This window comes from Crocodylus siamensis, chromosome 1, assembly GCF_052110815.1.
Source record: "Crocodylus siamensis isolate JL-2025a chromosome 1, ASM5211081v1, whole genome shotgun sequence".
NCBI lineage: Eukaryota > Metazoa > Chordata > Crocodylia > Crocodylidae > Crocodylus > Crocodylus siamensis.
In genome coordinates, this window is record NC_143395.1 from 354,804,290 (window position 1) to 354,822,294 (window position 18,005).

The 18,005-nt window shown below is 42.1% G+C and overlaps 1 protein-coding gene across 2 annotated transcripts in view; it reads left to right on the plus strand.

Moving 5' to 3' along the window:
• Positions 1 to 18,005, plus strand: part of DIAPH3 (diaphanous related formin 3) — a 485,008-nt gene that overhangs the window by 302,410 nt on the left and 164,593 nt on the right. For both annotated transcript variants that reach the window (XM_090024704.1, XM_090024695.1), the window contains one exon: positions 10,267 to 10,431. In XM_090024704.1, coding sequence (XP_089880830.1) covers positions 10,267 to 10,431 — 165 coding nt within the window. The remainder of the gene's footprint in view (positions 1 to 10,266; positions 10,432 to 18,005) is intronic.

An 18,005-nucleotide genomic window follows, 5' to 3' on the forward strand; every position in this document is an offset into this window, starting at 1 on the left:
ACACTTATATAATAACCATGTTCCTCTGCTGTTGAAGACAGCTTGTGTTAATAACACAATCATTCATGTGAAAGATGTTGTGAAGTCATCCTTACCTAAAAAAAGTTCTCCAAAACTTTGCTAAAGAACCAATTCTGATTGCATAGATTTTTTTTTTGACTGTTGCCTAGACATTGCCACTCATTTCTCAGTGAGAAGTCTTAGAAAGTTGGTGGCAGATTTTCTTCAACAATATTTGACATCCTCCAGTTTACTTTCTGCCCGACTTCAACCTTAAGCATGGCAGGAAATACTGGGTGTCTTTTACACATGCTCCTAGAGTGGGGTGCTGAATGCACAAGATATGGAAGCTGCTGGAGTGCTTTAATTAACATGCTCCAGCAGACTTGATTAGTTGAGTCTGCTTCGCCACATTACAGTGCATTGGAGCAGCATCTCTGCATGTCAGCAGGCGCCCAGTGCTACTACAAGTGGCCAGGTATGTTAGAGCAATGGACACAGACAAGAGGCACAGATAGAAGTGACAATTTTCCCTGATCTGGCCACAGAAAGCAGTTTATAACAGTAACCAAACACAAGTGCACAGCTGCTGACAGCTTAAAAAATGGCTGGTTAGTAGGGGTGCACTGATAGAGATTTTTGGAGTTGATACTGATAGCTGATATTTAAGGAGGCATATCGGCTGATACCAATCCAATTTCCGATACAGCTGCCTCCAGCTGGTAAGTCTGGTGACACCCCTTCCCTCCACTCTCCCCTTCCACCACACCGGACTTACCTACTGAAGCCCGCTCTCCTTACTGCCCCTCGCTCCCTGTGTGCTGCTCTGCAGCTGCACACAGCACTGACATTTATCAGCCAGATTGTTGGCCCCATGGGATCGATATCCAATACAACCAGTTTTCCTTATATTGGTACTGCTCCAATATCGGACCAATGTATTGGTGCACCTCTACTGATTGGGTAAAAATCTGCCCCCTTATTGCATGAGGTATCAGATGAAGACATTTCAAAACAGAGTATCTTCTGTAACTTGTCTGTGCTGCCTTCCAGCCTTGGATTGTTTTCAGAATGGGAGGGGGGAAAGGGAGTGGAGGGAGTTCAGTCTGAAGGGTTTTCAGCCCCTGCTGAAAGGGTGCGGAGGGGAGGCTCCAGTTCATCCATTCTACCTTCCAGAGCTGGCTGGGGAGCCCCTAGAAGGAGCTCTCTCTGCTGTCTGCTCCCCTCCAATTCTGAAACAGGGGCAGGCTGGAAGAGAGGAGGGGCTGTTGCTAGGGTAAATTGGCTGCAGGCTGGCAGCCAGCAGCTAGTTCCCCCACCCTCTAGAACCAACAGTGAAGTCCTGTTTGTTCTAGGAGGTATTTGTGACTCAGGACGATTCCTGCAAAACATTTGGAGTTACAGCGAGGAGCAGCTCTTCTGTCTGCACCTCAGATTTCCTCTTTTAATGCTGCTTCATCTTTATGCCTTTGTCATCACTGAGCCTGGGGTATTACTCATAATATGGCAGTGTCTTGTGTGAGTAGAGTGTTTTGGCTTGAGAAGTAACTGTGCATATCGGAAACATTCTGAGGGATAGTTTTCAGTAATAGTTCTTCCTCTGAGAGCTCTCAGCTGTGGAGTCCTTCATGGCTCAGCCTTTTCTTTCTGAACATCTTTGAGGTCCTGGAAAGATCATGAAATATGAGCAGCAGTGGTTGCTGGCATTAGTGTTAGGAATCAATCATTGCTAAACATTGTTATTACTTAAGCATTCCAGTTGGCTGCTAAATATTGGGATGTGTATGAAAGGTTGGCTGAAGATAAGTCCAGATGAGACCATTTGTTAGAGAGAAGTCCTTTGAGAACCTGGAGAAATCCATAATAATTCTGTAAATTTGAGGAAATGTTATAATGATGACCAAAGAAACCCTGGTGGTAAATGTCAAAAAGAAGCCACTAGTAACACACACACCCCTCCCCACATGCTACCCTCAGCCCTCTCCTGACCTTTCCTTTTCCCCCATTGAGATCAACAAACCCATTAAAAAACACCAGGAAGCTGATGCTAATCTTTGTGGGGGTGGGAGGGTGCTTTAAACCACTAGGGTTGCTTGTACATGCCATAGGGGTTTAATTTGGTTTAGTTCTTCCTAAATTAAAATGGTGGATGTTTTAAAACACCACTTCAATTTAGGGAGAATTAAACCAAAGTAACTCACTGTGGCATATATATATAAGGGTGGGGCCCAATCCTTACCTGCGTCTCCAGCGGTGGGGGAGGAGGGTGAGCTGTCAGTGGGATGTGGTCCCTGAACTGCAGGGGGGGCAGTGCTTCCATCTGTGCTGGAGCCTGCCTACTGGCACCTGGCCCGGGTGGTCCTGGGGGGCACCGCAGGCAGGGAGGGAAGCATCGCCCCCCCCCCCCCGCAGCTGCAGAGGGAAGCACTGGGCCTACCCTGCAGTTCAGGCAGCCAGGCAGGCTCTGGGGAGGGGGGAAAAAAAGAAGATCAGGCTTGCTGCTTTTTGGTGGTCCCCCTCCCCACCTTCAGTAGAGCTTACCTGCACAGGCTGCTGCTGGGCTGCCAGCACAGGCTTCCTGCACAGCCCTTGAGCTGCACAGGGACTGGTGCTTCCCTCCGCAGCTGTTGCACTTTGTTAGGTTGTAAATGAAAACACCTCGGAGGCATTTTATTTTGCTATGTATCAAAGTAATTTAAAGCACAGTATGCTGCCGACAGCGTAAACAGAAGTGCCATTAAAGCGCAATACGCTGCCGACTGTGTAAACAGCAATGCCATTAAAGTGGTGCAAAAGGGCATTTAAGCCACTTTAAAGGGCCTTTAAGCCATACGGTTCTAAATGGCTTGAATTAGATACTGAAGAAAGAGAACTCTCTTGAAATTCAGATAAAAAGGACTAAAAATAAGAATATTCTCAGACCTAGAGCCTATTTCTCAAGTAAAAAGGAGGAATTTAATACCTTGAAGCCAGCTTTCCAGGATGAAAACATCACAGTTTCAATTTTATACTTAACAAATCCTTGATTTGTTCTCCAAGGTAAATTTTATCATTTTATAACAGACACTGTTCAGAACTTCAGGACTGTAAGTTGAAGGGAAGGTATTCAGATTTCTAATGCCATTTCCCATTCAACTCCCTATTAGAGCTAAAAGTGAAAGGAGAAGATGTTACTCTTCTGTCAAATAAAAAAAAAAAAACAGTCACTTCTTTGGTTGCTTTGTGACTTATCTTACCTTTCAACGTTGTTTTAGTGTCAGGGAACTTCCTAGAAAAAAATGAGTTTTAAGTAAGAATTCATTGTCATTAAGATGCAGATTTTTAAACATGAAAATTGCATGTGAAATATGAGTGGATGAATTGCATTCATCTAATCAAGACAGTAAACAAAAAACATGTATTGAGATACTTCTGTTTTTGAATATCATAGGCAGTAACACATATATGGGCTCTATTTTGTAAATTATTTCAAGGAAGTTTGACCTGACTCTTAGAAGTCTCTGCTACTACCAAATGTAAAGAGCTTTTGATAGTTTTGAGAATAATTTGGTTGGTATGGTATAACCAATAATTTGATAAGGATAACTATCAGAATTAAATTAATCTGAGCCTGGTACTCTCAGGTAAATAGCTCCTGTGAATTGTTTAGTGGGCTTACAAGAATACATTCACAACAGTCAGTACTATTCGTTTGGGTTTCTTGATATCTACAGGATATCATCCTCTGGCATCTACTTTTGTTGGCATTCTGAGTCACTGCAATACTGAACCCCAGTGAGATCATTTATCTTCACCTACAATGTTATCTCATTTAGTTTTTTATCTGGCAGCAGTCTTAGTCCAGTTGAAAACAAAACATTGTCCCAGTCCTTACCAATTCATGTTGGGCTTGATGCCTTTGAAATTTCCAATTAGAAAGGCAGCCGTATATCATAGCAGATTAAAATGTGGTCCTGAACATACTCATGAAAGCTGCTTTTGAAACATTTAGTTTGGGCAAAAGTTTTGTGTTTGTTTTTGTTTATTTAGTTGTTTGTTTTGGTTTGGTTTTTTACTTGAAGGGTTCCTTCCCTTGTAGCAGTAACTTCAAGTCACATATGAAGTCATGGTCTGGTGGCAAGAGCTACTTCATATGCAGTTTTTTGTAAAGATAAAATGGTGCCACGGACTCATCTAAAATTTCTTCAGTAGAGAAACTACCATTGTAGATGTCTTTTTTTTTTTTTTTTTTTTTAAAGCTTAATGGAATTGAAGGCAATTCTTCCAATATCATACTAACGGCTTATATACAACAAATGTGAATAATACTAGGTAGTATCTTCAAAGAAACAGGAAACCAAAGGGGTGGGGTTGGATAACCAAAGGGGTGGGTAGCACGGCCTGTCGGGTATGTAGCTCCTCCCCTCAACTCTCCTGCCACGACTTCGATGTTAATCTATCAGAGGAGGTTCAGTGGCGATCTTCTTGGGAGAGCTTCCTGAAAATGGCAGTACTCACGATTATGCGACGCGATGTTCCACGGGGCTCTGCCTCCCCTACACCCCATCCACTTGCCAACCAGATAAGTGATGGTGCGATGGTGGTTTCGACCCCGTGGGCTTGCTCACCACCTGCTTCAGGTGGGGGAACCCACGTCTGAGTGGGCTCAGTCGGCTCTTGTCCTTCTGACCTTTATGCCTCAACCTTCTCTCTCTCTTTCTCTGTCTCTCTCTCTTTGATTTTTTTTCCCCGTTTTCTTTTCTTTTGTTTTCTTTAGAATAAATATTCTCCTGGGGAGAAGAGGGACGTGGAACCGTCTCCTTTTCACCAGCCTCCTACAGGGGGCTCGAATGCTGCCCCTTCTCTACCTCCTACAGGGAGCTCGAATGCTCCCCCTGGTCTGTCTTCCGCAGGGAGCTGCAGTGCTTCCCCTGCTCTGCCTCCTACAGGAGGCTGAAGTGTCCCCCCTGCTCTGCCTCCAGCAGAAGGCTCAAAGATTTCCCCTGCGCTGCTTGCCAGTGCTGCTCCATCTGTGCCGCTCCTCTTCCCCACCTCCTCTTTCTTCCTCTGGTTCTTTCCCCCCACAGGGTTGGCCACTGCGATTGGTCCAGCTGTTCCCTGCGTGGGGAACAGCTGATTAAACAGCTGGCGTAACACTGGCTTGCGCGGCTGCAGCCACAGCCCTGGTTCCTGTGCTGCCGGGCCAGCAGGAGGTAAGTTTTCCCTGTGGGGGGTCTGTTTCGGGGTTTTGGGACCTGTGGAGTTCGCCTCCACCCCTTTGAAAACCTTTGGGGGCGTATCGCCACCACACCTTCATTAATCTCTTTGTTTTCCTTTTACTGTTTCTTTTTTTCCCTTTTTCTTGCTCCTGTGTTACAAGGTCTGTACTGATATTTTACTTTTGTAACTATTCTTTTGGCAGTTTTCCTTTATACTAGAACAGGAATGTCAAATATATGGCCCATAGGTGGGATCTGGTTTGGAGAGTTGTTCCTTTTGGCCATCAGTGGGATACAGCTGTCGCTCTCTCTGTAGCTGTCATCCTTTTCCTGCCACCACTGGATCTGCTGCAGTTGTTGCTGGGCCTGCAGATATGACCTGGGATCAGCCCCAAGGTACAGATTTTTGTACTGGTAAGAAAGGGATGATAGCATCTATGCCATAAATGTTGCAAAGACTTAATACAACTGAAAAAGATAATTGTGGTAATTGTAGTTATTTGTATGTCCAATACAGCATATTGGGGAAGACTAATGACTCTATTTTCTGTTTAGATATCAATTTGTTAGCTGCAAACAGCTAGGCTTTGTCATGCAAAAGTTACCTAGAATATTTTGTCTGCAATATTTTCTTTAGTTATGGGAAAAAATATGAAAACTTAGCATTGTTCCATACTTCCAAAGCAAATTGTATCATTTGAGCTTGGTGTTTGAGAAACTGTATCCTAAAAATATTTCTTGATTTGCTTTCATTCATGTTCTACATTATTTTCCCAATTTGCAAAGTTCTGTAATGTTTCTTAGTCTATCTTATGAACACCTTTTTCTGTTTTTCAACTCTCTCTTAAATACATTTGTATAGCCTTTGAAAATTTCCATAGAAAGTGCAGACACCTAATGCAGTAATTATTAAGAATGTATTGCTGCTGCTCCTGCTGCTGCTGTTGCTACAGTAACATTTACTAGAGCTGTTACCCTGACCTTTCTGTCCTGGTGTTCTCATTGCTTCTTGGTTCTGTTGTTCAGCAGTTGTTTCTGTTTTTGTTACATTCTTAGTATGTATCTAGTAAGAACTATAACACAATCTCTAACAATGCTAAGCAGTACAAATTGGTTCATAGCATTGATGCTCAATTTCCTTTTTTATGTTAGATGTTAGATTTTTATATCTAAACTAAATACCATACATCTCTTAGCCCAGTTAGCTAGTGCTTTAAATCTGGTTAAATAATTTAAATATTTTGTAGCATGAGGGAATTAAAGAAAAGTCCCTTAACGCAGTAGTTTGCTGTTGTAAATTGCGGGTTCCCCCCTCTGCCCCCCCCCACACAAACAAAGAAATTGTATCGGTCAGGGAACCTAGCACTCCTAACATTTTCCCTAAAACTCTTCTGGTCTTAAGTGAGATATAAAAGAAACTACCCTCTAGTAGACTGTGATTTTGGTATTAGGACCCACATACTAGAATTCATCAGCAGTATACTACTTCTCAAAAGAAGCTCTGTAATGGTTATAATACTTGTTAATGCCAGGTGACTATCATGATCACATTAAATTGCTGTTGTTGGAACCAAACAGCTTTAAAGCACGCTTTCACAGAGACCTGCGACAGAAATTTTCAGGTTTCAAATGTCCATAAATAAACACTTAGATAGTAGAGGTGCAATGATGCATCTGTCTGTATTGTAGCCACACAGATAACAGAAAAAATGACATTATTGGCAATCAGCATTTTTTGGCTGATGTGATTGATAAAGTTGCCCATAAATGCCACGTGCATGTGCGCAGGTGCAGTATGCACACAGCCAGCCTGGCAGCTTGGAGAACATTGTCCAGCTGGTAAGTGTGTTGGGGGAGGAAAAGGGTTACGGGGGCGGGGGGGGGACAGATTGAGGACCCTGCGTTGAGGGAGGGAGTGGGGCTTGTGCAGATACTGCCCAATCGGGGCAGGGTGTGCGACAGAGTGATGAGAGGCACATCTGGGAGGCACAAGGAGGAAGGCAGATCCTACCACTGTGCACCCATGGGGGAGACATGGGGTGGGGCATGTGCCACCCAGATCTGTGCGTGGGGCGAGGGCATGCTGGGCCTGGGGGTGGCACTGGGCTCTTCCTGGTGGGAGACCGTGCTCTGGGTGGGTGGCAGTGGCACTGTGAGGGAGGGACACAGGGCAGCTGCAGCAAATTTTGGGGTGACTGTAGCCCTATCTATAGCCCCTCCCACCCCAGTGCTGCCACCGCCCACACTGAATGCAGCCCTAACCCCACCCACCACCGGGAGGAGCCCAAGACCAGCCCCATCCCACAGTGGCAGCCTGTCCTCACCCCATGCACAGAGGCAGCGCACCCTCACTCTGCTCACAGATCTGGGGGTGCACACTTCCCCTTGGCATACCCTGGGGGTGTGTGCAATGGTAGGCTCCAGCCCCTCTCCTTGTGCCCCCTGGACGAGCCTCTCATCACTCTGTCCTGTGTCCCACCCTGCCCTGGCTGGGCAGTGCACCCCAGCCCCACACTCTCCTTCACTGCAGAATCCTTGGTCTGCTTCCTCTCATGTACCTTCTCCCTCCCCCCCAATAGACTTACCAGCTGGACCCTGTTCTCCAAGCTGCTGGGATGCATATCGAGAATAAGATGGGTATCAGCTGATATGGCTCATTAATAATCAGCCATCGGTATCAGCCCAAGTAATCTTTTATTGGTGCACCCCTATTAGATACGAAGTTCATTAGTTGGTGGGAAGGATTTATTGTCAGTTTTCTTGAAAAGGAGGGGCAGATCCATGAATGTAAAGTTTAATATGCCTGTGACATGTAGGGGCCCTAATCACAGTCGGAGCCCATTGTGCTCTGTAGTCTAAAAACACATAGAGACAATCCTTAAACCAGAGAGCTTGCAGGCTCCTTCAGAGATTTACCTAGACACTTAAGTAGCAGCACTGTGAATGGTCTTAATTGTTTTAATAGATTTAAGTGTTGTATGTGTATGTTTCTGTAGAGTTGTTCCTAATCGAACTGTAGTTAGAGGAATAACAAGGACCCAAGGCTATACTGAAAGTCTATAGAAAAATTAGGAAAAGAAACCAGATCTTACGATATCAAGTCCAATGCTAGTCCAGGTTGCCTTGAATAACCACATGCTTAAATTCTGTTTATTTAAGCTAAATTGAAGAAGGGCCTTTGTACACTCCACAAAATTGGCCTTTAAAATGGCTTAAATGCTCTTTTGCACTGCTTTAATGGCACTGCTGTTTGCATGTTCGGCGGCATATTCTGCTTTATTTGTGTTGCCGTTTGCACGCTCAGCAACATATTTGGCTTGAAATGACTTTGGTACATAGCAAGATCAAACACCTCCAAGGTGTTTTAGTTTGCTACCTAACACATTGCAACAGTGCACAGGGTGCTGGAAGCAGATGTGCTTGGGGCTTGGTGTGAACTGCTGCGCAGCTCAGGGGCTGTAGGACCTGGTGGCTGCCTGTGCCACTGAAGAAGAAGAAAAAAAGCGGTGAGCCCGATCTCTCTCTCTCTCTCTCTCTCTTTTTTCCTCTGAGCCCGCCTACCTGCCTGAGCTGTGTGGGGGCCCACTGCTTACCTCCATAGCTGCAGGGGGGTCGGTGCTTCCCTCCATGGCTGCAGTGTCCCCTGAGACCGCCTGGGCTGGGTGCCAGGGGGTGGGTACCCCTCTTCCTGGGGGTACCTGACAAAGCTGGGGAACTGCTTGGCCTGCTGGCAGCCTGCTGTCCCATTCTCCCCCAGCTGCTGAAAAGGTAGGCAAGGATTGGTCCACCACTCTTGTGTACACGCCACAGGGGTTTCATTTGGTTTAATTCTCCCTAAATTGAATTGGTGTTTTTAAAAACCCACCATTTCTGTTTGGGGAGAACTAAACTGGATTAAACCCATATGGCATGTACAAGTAGTCAAAGTGCTTGGTTAACTATACACTTAAGTATTTTTCTATATCTGGCTCACATCTGTTAAGTTGAAGGGACACATTTTCCTAAGAAGTATTTACATTCTTAGTACTAATGGTGAGAGTTGGCATAAGAATAATATTCCTAGAACTAGTAGTTTGAAACTGATAGCAACTTTTAAAATATGGGGACACACATCTGTAAGACAGAAAATTATTTATGAAGCAGATTTGAATTACACCTTCAATTCTCTCATTTCACTGATAGAGGTAGCATAACAGCTCTTCTTCCCATGGGCCTATTAACACTAAGACTTAAGTGTGTGCTTCTCTGATTATAGGATGCTTATAATTTAACTTTGTTAAAATTTTGATTTCGCAGTAGCATATTTTATAAATTATTATTCTAACAGTAAAAATGATGATCAAGTGATTTATATGTGAATTATAAATCAGTTTTTTATAATGACTGAAATTCTAAACCTGTATGCCTAAATCCATACTTCACCTCCAATAGACTTGAATTTTTTCAAATTTCTGAGCAGCCCCCCAGTTCATTAATGTCCTTATATATGCCATTTTATGTAACAAGATGGAAAACATACTGTATTCACCTGAAACTAAGTCTGCTTTAAATGTTGGATGATCCCCCAATGATTAGATTGTATACATAGAAAATTATAAACTTGTTATAATTATCCATGTATAGAATCTAATTATCGGAGGGTCAACTTCAATTTGTTGCCTCTACCACTGTTGTGGGGAAGGTAGAGCCCCACCTGTTCACCCCCCACTGCCACACCTCTGCTACTTATCCCTGTGTGGTGGTTGCAGCTCCAACTCTGACCAGGGCCATAGAGCACATAGTGGCTTGGCCAAACTGCAGCAGCAATTCCAACCCCAGTCCTGGATTGTAAGAGACCTCATGTAGTCATCTCGTCCAACCGCCTGTTCAAGACTGGATCATCCCTGACTCTTGTTTCATTATTTACTATTGCCAACATACACTTTAAACATGGCTAAGCATGTAGGACTTGTATTTTACTTGCTACAAATGATGAATTTATTGTGGGATGTGATCTCAGATAATTTTTTAATGTCTGTTTCCTTTATTGGTTTCTTTAAACATTATTTTAACCTTAACAGTAATCTACAGTTTTGCGGTTTATGCAAGAGAGCATTACCAAAAGCTTTCCAGGATGCATGAGAACATGGAAAAGCTCTATCAGAATGTGATGGTTTACTATGCCATTGATTTGAAGAAGGTTTCTGTGGAAGAAGTTTTAACTGATTTGAACAACTTCAGGACCATGTTCATGGTACAGTATGTCTTTCATGCTAAAAATTGTTAAATGGTGTGCATGTGCATGCGCATGTGTGTGCTTGGATAGTCTCAAAAAATACTTTCAGTACCTCAGGTTCTACTGTGTAAAGATAAGGATTTTTTCCTCTCTCTTCCTCCTTTCGAAGGCACAAAGAATTTTAACTGTAATTTAAAAATTATCTCCTTATGTAATATATAACATGGCAAAAAAGAGATGAATTTGAAATGCTTTACCACTAAGGTAGAAGTGCTCTGGTCTGTTTATAGTACTTCTGTAAAAACTTTGCTTTCTATAATGGATTATTTTATATTTATACGGTATAGTCTTCCCAGGTGGCAGAATAGTAAGGATGACAAAAAAACCCTACAGAGAAGTATATTATTTATTTATAATACATGAGAAATACTTAAAAGCTACAACCTACATGTCTTGGAAACCATGAAAGAGAAAGGAAACAGATACCTAAGGCAATGGACAAATGTAATTTTTAACATGCTTAGGAGGAGAAAAGAGGAGGTACTATTCAGGAGCTTCACCTGGCAAGGCAAGTTAAGAAGTTCTGTAAATGCGTTGGACATGAAAGAAAGACCAAGGAAGTTTTGGGTCCACTATTAAATAGCCAGGGTGAACTCTAAACATAGAACATGGAGCTGCTCAGCACCTACTTTGCCTTGGTCTTCACAAAAATAATTAGGCTGCTCAAAAGGGATTATCTGGTTAAGAAAGGAGACAAGCTGAAGAATAAAATAACAAAAGAAACCATCAGAAAACTTTAAATGGATCTCAATGAGTTCAGGTCAGTAGGGTCCAATGAACTTCATGCCAGGTTACTGAAGTAACTGGCAGAGGAGGTTTTGGAGCCCTTGACAATAGTATATTTATAAAGTCTTGATAGACTGGCATACCAGAGGACTATAAAAATGTAACCCAAATCCACATTTTTCTGTGAATAAAATGAAACACCACTAATATATATAACACCATTAAAATGAAACACTGCTATATGTAGTTTAAACATAGAAAAATGTGGATTTTTGGATTACTTTTTCAAATCTGAAAAATGTGGATTTTTTTTTTTATCAGGGAAAACCAGGATCCCTGCTAAACAACCTTCAGGTATTTGAGGCCTGTTACCAAATCCCCCTTCAGTCTTCTCTTCTCTAGTCTAAATAATCTAGTTCTTTCAGACTTTCCTTTATAAGTCATGTCTCCAAAACCCCTAATTATTTTTTGTTTCCCTGCTCGGGATTCTTTCCAAACTGTCCAGATCCTTTTTGAAATGTGGAGCCCAAAAAAACTGGAGGCAGCACTCTAGGTGAAGCCTCACTAGTGCTGAATAGAGAGGAAGAATCACTTCCCTTGATTTGTCACTCCTATTAATACTACTCTGTGGGCACATCTACATGAGACGCGTAATCAAGTACTAAATGACTATGCAGTAGCATCCCAGTACAGTTGCCTGGTGACACTTACTGTACAGTAACTTCTTACTACTTCACAGTAGTGTCACATTGCGGTTCATGCCTGGTGACATTACTACACAGTAGGAATGAGCTACTGTGCAGTAAGCGTCTTGTCTGGATACACCCAGTATACTCTTGGCCTTTCCTCAACAAAAGCACGCTATTGGCTCATATCCAGCCTATGGTCCACTGAAAATCTCAGGTTCTCTGCTATACCTCAGCCTAGCCTGTTGTTCCCCAGTTTGTATTTATGCATGCAGTTATTCTGTCTTAAGTGGAGGACTTTGCACTTGTCTTGGTGACTGTCATCTGATTGATTGCAGACTATCCAGCCTCTTCAGGTCATTCTGGATCTTAACCCTACCCTCCAGAGTGTCTTCAGTTATACCTAACTTGGTGTCATCCAGAGATTTGCTAAGTGTGCACTCAATCCTATCATCCAAATCATTAATGAAGGTATTAAACAGTACTGAACACAGGACAGACGTGTAGAGAACCCTTCTTGATACCCGATCCAAACTAGTCATTGAGCCATTGATGTCTACTCACTCAGCACAATGATCCATTACTCTAGGCTGTTTGTCTCCTTCCCCATCTCTGCTGCCAACTGCACTCATCTAGTAGCTGCCCTTATTTGTGAAAACCAAACCAAAAAAAGGCATTAAATACTTCAGCCTTAATTGCATCATATGTAACTAGATTACTTTCTGTATTTCATAAGGGGCCTATGCTTTCTGTGGTGTTTCTCTTACTTTTGACATACTTGTATTAACTTTCTTGTCCCTTGCCAGCTGCATCTCAAACCATGCCTTGGCCTTCCTAATTTTCTCCCTGCATGCTCTTATACTCTTCCCTAGTACTATGACCAAGTTTGATATGATTTCTTTTAAAGTTTTACCTCCTTGAAAAGATCTCTAGCTAGCAAACAGGTTTCTGTTGCACTTCCTTTTCTTTTTTCTCATCAGGTTGCTTGCTCCTGCACCTTTAAGAGGGCCTCTTTAAAGTATACTTAACTCTCCTGGACTCCTTTCCCTCACAGATTTTCTTCCCAAGGAATTCTGCCCACCAGTTCCTGAGCTGGTTAACATCTGCTTTCCTGAAGTCCATTGTCTTGTTTTGCTGTTCTCCTTCCTTTCTCCTAGAATCTTCAACTCTTATCACTTTGTGATTACTGTCACGCAAGTTACATCCATGAACTTTCTTGACTAATTCCTCCCTGTTTGTGAGCAGTAAGTCGAGAAGAACTTCCTCCTCATTAGCTTGTCTCATCTGAATAAAAAAGTTATGCCCAATGCACTCCAGGAGTTTGCTGAATTGCTTGTTCCTTATTGCTTTTGTCTCCTAGCAGATGACCCAATAATTAAAGTTCCCCATGAGAACCAAACCCTACAATTTGGAAGCTTCTGTCAGTTTAGAGAAGGCCTCCTTCATTTTCTCCTCCTGGTTTTGGAAGTCTGTAGCAGATGACCACTTTGACACCCGCCCCCTCCCCTCCCCCCCCGCTGCTGTCCCCTGTGATCTTTAGGGGGCAAGGCCAAGTTATTCAAAGAGGTTTTTTTGCCTCCATGTTCCTGAACAGGGCTCAAGATAAGTCTCCTAATGGGTTCTTAAATGGGCATCAGAGGGACACCAGCCCACCAACTGTCGAAGCTGACTTGGTGCAGAGTCACTTGGAAGGGCTGGATGTGTTCAGGTCAGCAGGCCCAGATGAGCTGCATCCAAGCGTACTGAAGGAATTGGCCAGTATCACAGCACGACCACTGGCACGGCTGTTTGAGTGCTCATGGCACTCCAGGTCCCAGAGGACTGGAAAATGGCCATTGTGGTCCCTATTTTCAAGAAGGGGAGGAAGGAGAATCTGAGTAATTATAGGCCAGTCAGTCTCACCTCCATCCTTGGAAAGGTCTTTGAAAAGATTATGAAGGATCATATTTATGAGAGTCCAGCGGGAAAAATAATGCAGCAGGGAAACCAGCATGGATTTGTAGCAGGTAGATCATATCTGAGTAATCTGGTTTTGTTTTACGACAGGGTCACAAAATGCTTAGATGCAGGAGTAGAGGTGGATGTTGTTTTCTTCTACTTTACCAAGGCCTTTGATATGGTACATCCTTACAGTGGTTCAGGCCAGAAGCTGGAGGCTGCTAGAGCAGCCCTCCCTCCCTCCCCTTCCATAGTGTTGAGCTGCGGGGGTGTGGCCAGGCACCAGCAGGACACTCTGATTAGAGAGGGGTTCCCTCACCTTCGCTGCTTCTGACCAGCAAGGGACCCAGCATTAGACTTGATAACAGAGCATAAGAGGACTTGATAAAAGCCTCTTATTAGTTCAAGCTCTTCTTAAACAGCTTTTTCCAAGGAAAGAATAGTGGGACACTACCAGCTGACCTGTTGATTAGCTTGAAAAAGCCCTAAGTGGACACTGTCCTGTCTGCCTTACACAGACACCTCTCAGTATTAGCTAGCATACCATATGCTGCCTATAGTCTGTGCCATGGCAGAGGGGAGGGGTGTATAGTACATTATCACTTACTTCTGCTTTTTGCATATGAATATACCTGTTTTTAACTGCAGTAGTTAAGTCTCAGCACCCACTGGTTACAATTAAACTTTCATAATCTGCACTTATGAGTACCTTTTTATTTTCCACTATCTAAGGTAAAGTATTGAAATATACAGTTAGGTGTAACATTTGGTTATGTCTGTGTAAGGCTTTGCATACAGAGGAAGAATATTAAAATAAACAATACAACTGGTGGAATACTTAGCAACACCTCAACTAATTTAATTGTTGTTTGCTGTATTTTAATTTGATTCTTTAGTTCATAGGAAACTAAGAAGTAATTTTGTTTTCATATTGCACCTATTCTGTGGGAAGGGTGAAGTGGGAAGCAGGGAAGCTCCTTCACTCGCACTGAACACTGTAACTTAAGTTAGAGTGAAATACACAGTGGGCACATCTACACATGAAATGAATGCGATGCAATAAACTCTGACACATCATGCTGGAGTGTTTTGCTCCTGTAACTTAGGTGACAGAGAAGTGGTAGCAGCAGCTCTTCCTTACACATAAGGTAGGGGATTCACATGTTAAAACTACTCTGTAAAAAAAGCAAGCCACAGCATTCTACCTGGAAATAGTCACAAACATGTAAATTATATTGTACACATTTACAATAATATGACTGAAAGCAATCTCCTGCCTCACTTACTCTGGTGCCCTGCTCTTGAAGGTGCCACCTCCTAGGGCCCCTGACAGATCTTCAGGTTAAGAAGTGATGGGATCTAATCCTCGATTCCAACACTAGTGCATCCTGCCATGCCATACAGGACTTTGGGATAGGGCATTTAATCCCAATCTTGCTTTACTTGCTGGTGCAGGGGGATCCTGGGGAGTCTGCTCCAGCAGATGAAACGAATCAGATGCTTATTAGTTGGGGCTGGGAACCAAACCAGTCCCCCCCCCCCCCACTGGCATGCTGTTCAGCATATGGGGAGTCTGGCATTGGGCCTGATGCCTTTCTCCCCATGTACTGGGAGTGGTATAAACCTCTTATACTGACAGAGTTTTGACAGGTCCCAGCCATATATTCAGTTTAATGTATGATGCATTGTCACACCTTACTGAGTTCCACATGTGACCGGTTTCTGTTTAAGGAATAATTACCTTGTTAATCATGTCTGAAATGTAATGCGTCTCAGAGACCTTAGTATCTGTTTTTTAACCTTTATTAAGTTTTGTCTGACAGTTTTTTGTGCCCTCTCTACTTTGATCAATAGAGTTTTTTTGTTTCTTATGTGTGTTTTTTTCCCTTTAGAACCTGCATGTTCTAGTGGTTAGGAACCTTCTTTTAAAGCAGATAAAATTTATTCTTAGTGAGTTTATACAGATCTGTTTTTGTGCCAACATTTTCACTTGAACAGCATTTCTTTCTCCCTGGGGTTTTCATCCCTGATGTATTTATGAACACCAATTGTATCCCATCTTGGCCTTTTGTTTTGCAAGACTGAAAAGCCCAAGCTTTCCTTTTCTTTTCTTATAATATGGACTCTCTATATCCTGATTATCCTCATAGCCTTTATCAGTTTGAGTTCATCTTCCAGTTTGAGTTCATCTTCCTTGAATGTGGGTGACCAGAATTTTACGCTTTATTACAGATGATGTTTTACCAGTGCCTTGTACAGATGATTGTACAGTATCTTATACAGTGACATTAATACTTCCCTATCTTTATTGGAAATAACTCTCTAGATACATTCTAAGATTGCGTTTACCTTTTTGCATGACTGCATCACACTGGTGGCTTAAGTAATCATTAAATATAGTTTTACAGTATAGATTTCTCTGTCTATATAATTTTGTTTCTTTGTCATCATTTCACATAATGATATAGTAACACTAGAGTTTTCCAAATTTCCAATAACTTATATTTTTGAAAGCATCCCTACTGTCATTTCTTATATGTAAGAAAGAGAAGAACATTGTCTTTGGAGTGGAATATAAGTGTATAAGTAGAAGCTAAGAGTTTTTTGGGTTGTATTTATAGTTATGCTATTAATTCTTTCTGTTGTCTTGAACCCTTTTGATAACCTTGTGGTGTCTCAGCTTTTACATGTCTGAAATGCCTAATAAGAATATTTTAAGTCTCATGTATTTAAGTGATTTGAGATCCTCAAAGAGAAGGTCTTCTGACCCTTATCATTTTATATAAGCTGATAGAATAACTTCAGAGCTTTTGGACATTACAGACCTAGTAACTTTTACTTTTGATAATGTTATCCCAGTAATCATTTCTTATATGCAATGAGGAAAAAAAATATTTTGAACTTAATAAAATCAGCAGGGAAGAAAGCTTACAAGCAGTGAAAAGAGACTTGCTTTGAGCCTCAGTGATGGTCCTAAATGTTTTTGCTGTTCTTAGTAGAATCCTTGGTGAAAGTGGAGTTCTCGGCTCAGGAATCACATCTGTGAAATATAGACCAGTGCCACTGTTGTATTTTGTAGAAAAAACCTGATAAATTTGATCTCTTTTGGCTTAGTTACAGTGGCTGTGGGAGAGTGTCTAATTATTTAACAGACAAGATCAATTTGCTCTGGACTTCTTTATTTTCAGCATCAGAATGGAAGTTGAAAAACAGTCCTTGTCAGTTGATTTGCTCACTTTTGCTTTATGACATGTAAGGTGTGTTCAGCAAAATTGCCATTGATGTGCCATATACTTTATTATAGCAAAATCGATCCAGTACATTTCAGGATGATTAGCATTTCAGAATGGTTGATGTTGTTAACTTGCCCAACATATCATTTGACTAGGCCTACTAGACATAACATTGTGCACAGTGATTGCAAGGCACTGTATTGATTATATAATTGTACATTATACAATGTCCTACATCACTGTTTATGACAAATAAGAGATTTTGGGAATGTCTGTACAGCAGCAATAAATAGTATGCCCTACTTACATCCTGTGTTCCAAGCCTAAAAGCATGCAATTGAAGTTGCCCTGAAAGACACCCCCACAACTTTTTGAGTTTTCTGTTACCAGCATCCATGAGGTCAGCTACTGAAAAGTTTGTATAACTCTTGCTAATAGATAGTTTTTGTTGTGTCAGCCAAGGAACCTAATGCATTTTTAGAAACATTAAGGCTCATTGGGCATTTTTACATATGTAAGCGCTTATGCGCTGGGCACTTTGAAAAGCATCCGGCACTGCATCACTTACACTTCTGTAAGTGGTGAAATGCACATCAGTGCTGAGAAAATGCAAGCGGTGCACTTTTGAATGAAAACATAGAGAAGGTGTTTTAGTTCAAAAACACACTGCCGCCATTCTCTGTGTGCTGATGTGCATTTCGCTGCTTATACAACTGCATGCAGCACAGCACAGTTCGCATCAGCGGAGCAGCAGATCTCTGGTACATTGTGAGGGGAAAAAAGATGTGTAGAAATGCCCATAGCTTCTCAGTTCAGGTGCATACAACATCCCTTTAAAGCTTACAGAAACTATTACGCTAACAGCAATTGTAACATAACACCATCATTATTATATTAGTTTATTTAGAACTTCTCCATTTTTAAAATCATAGGAAAATAGCTTGTGTTC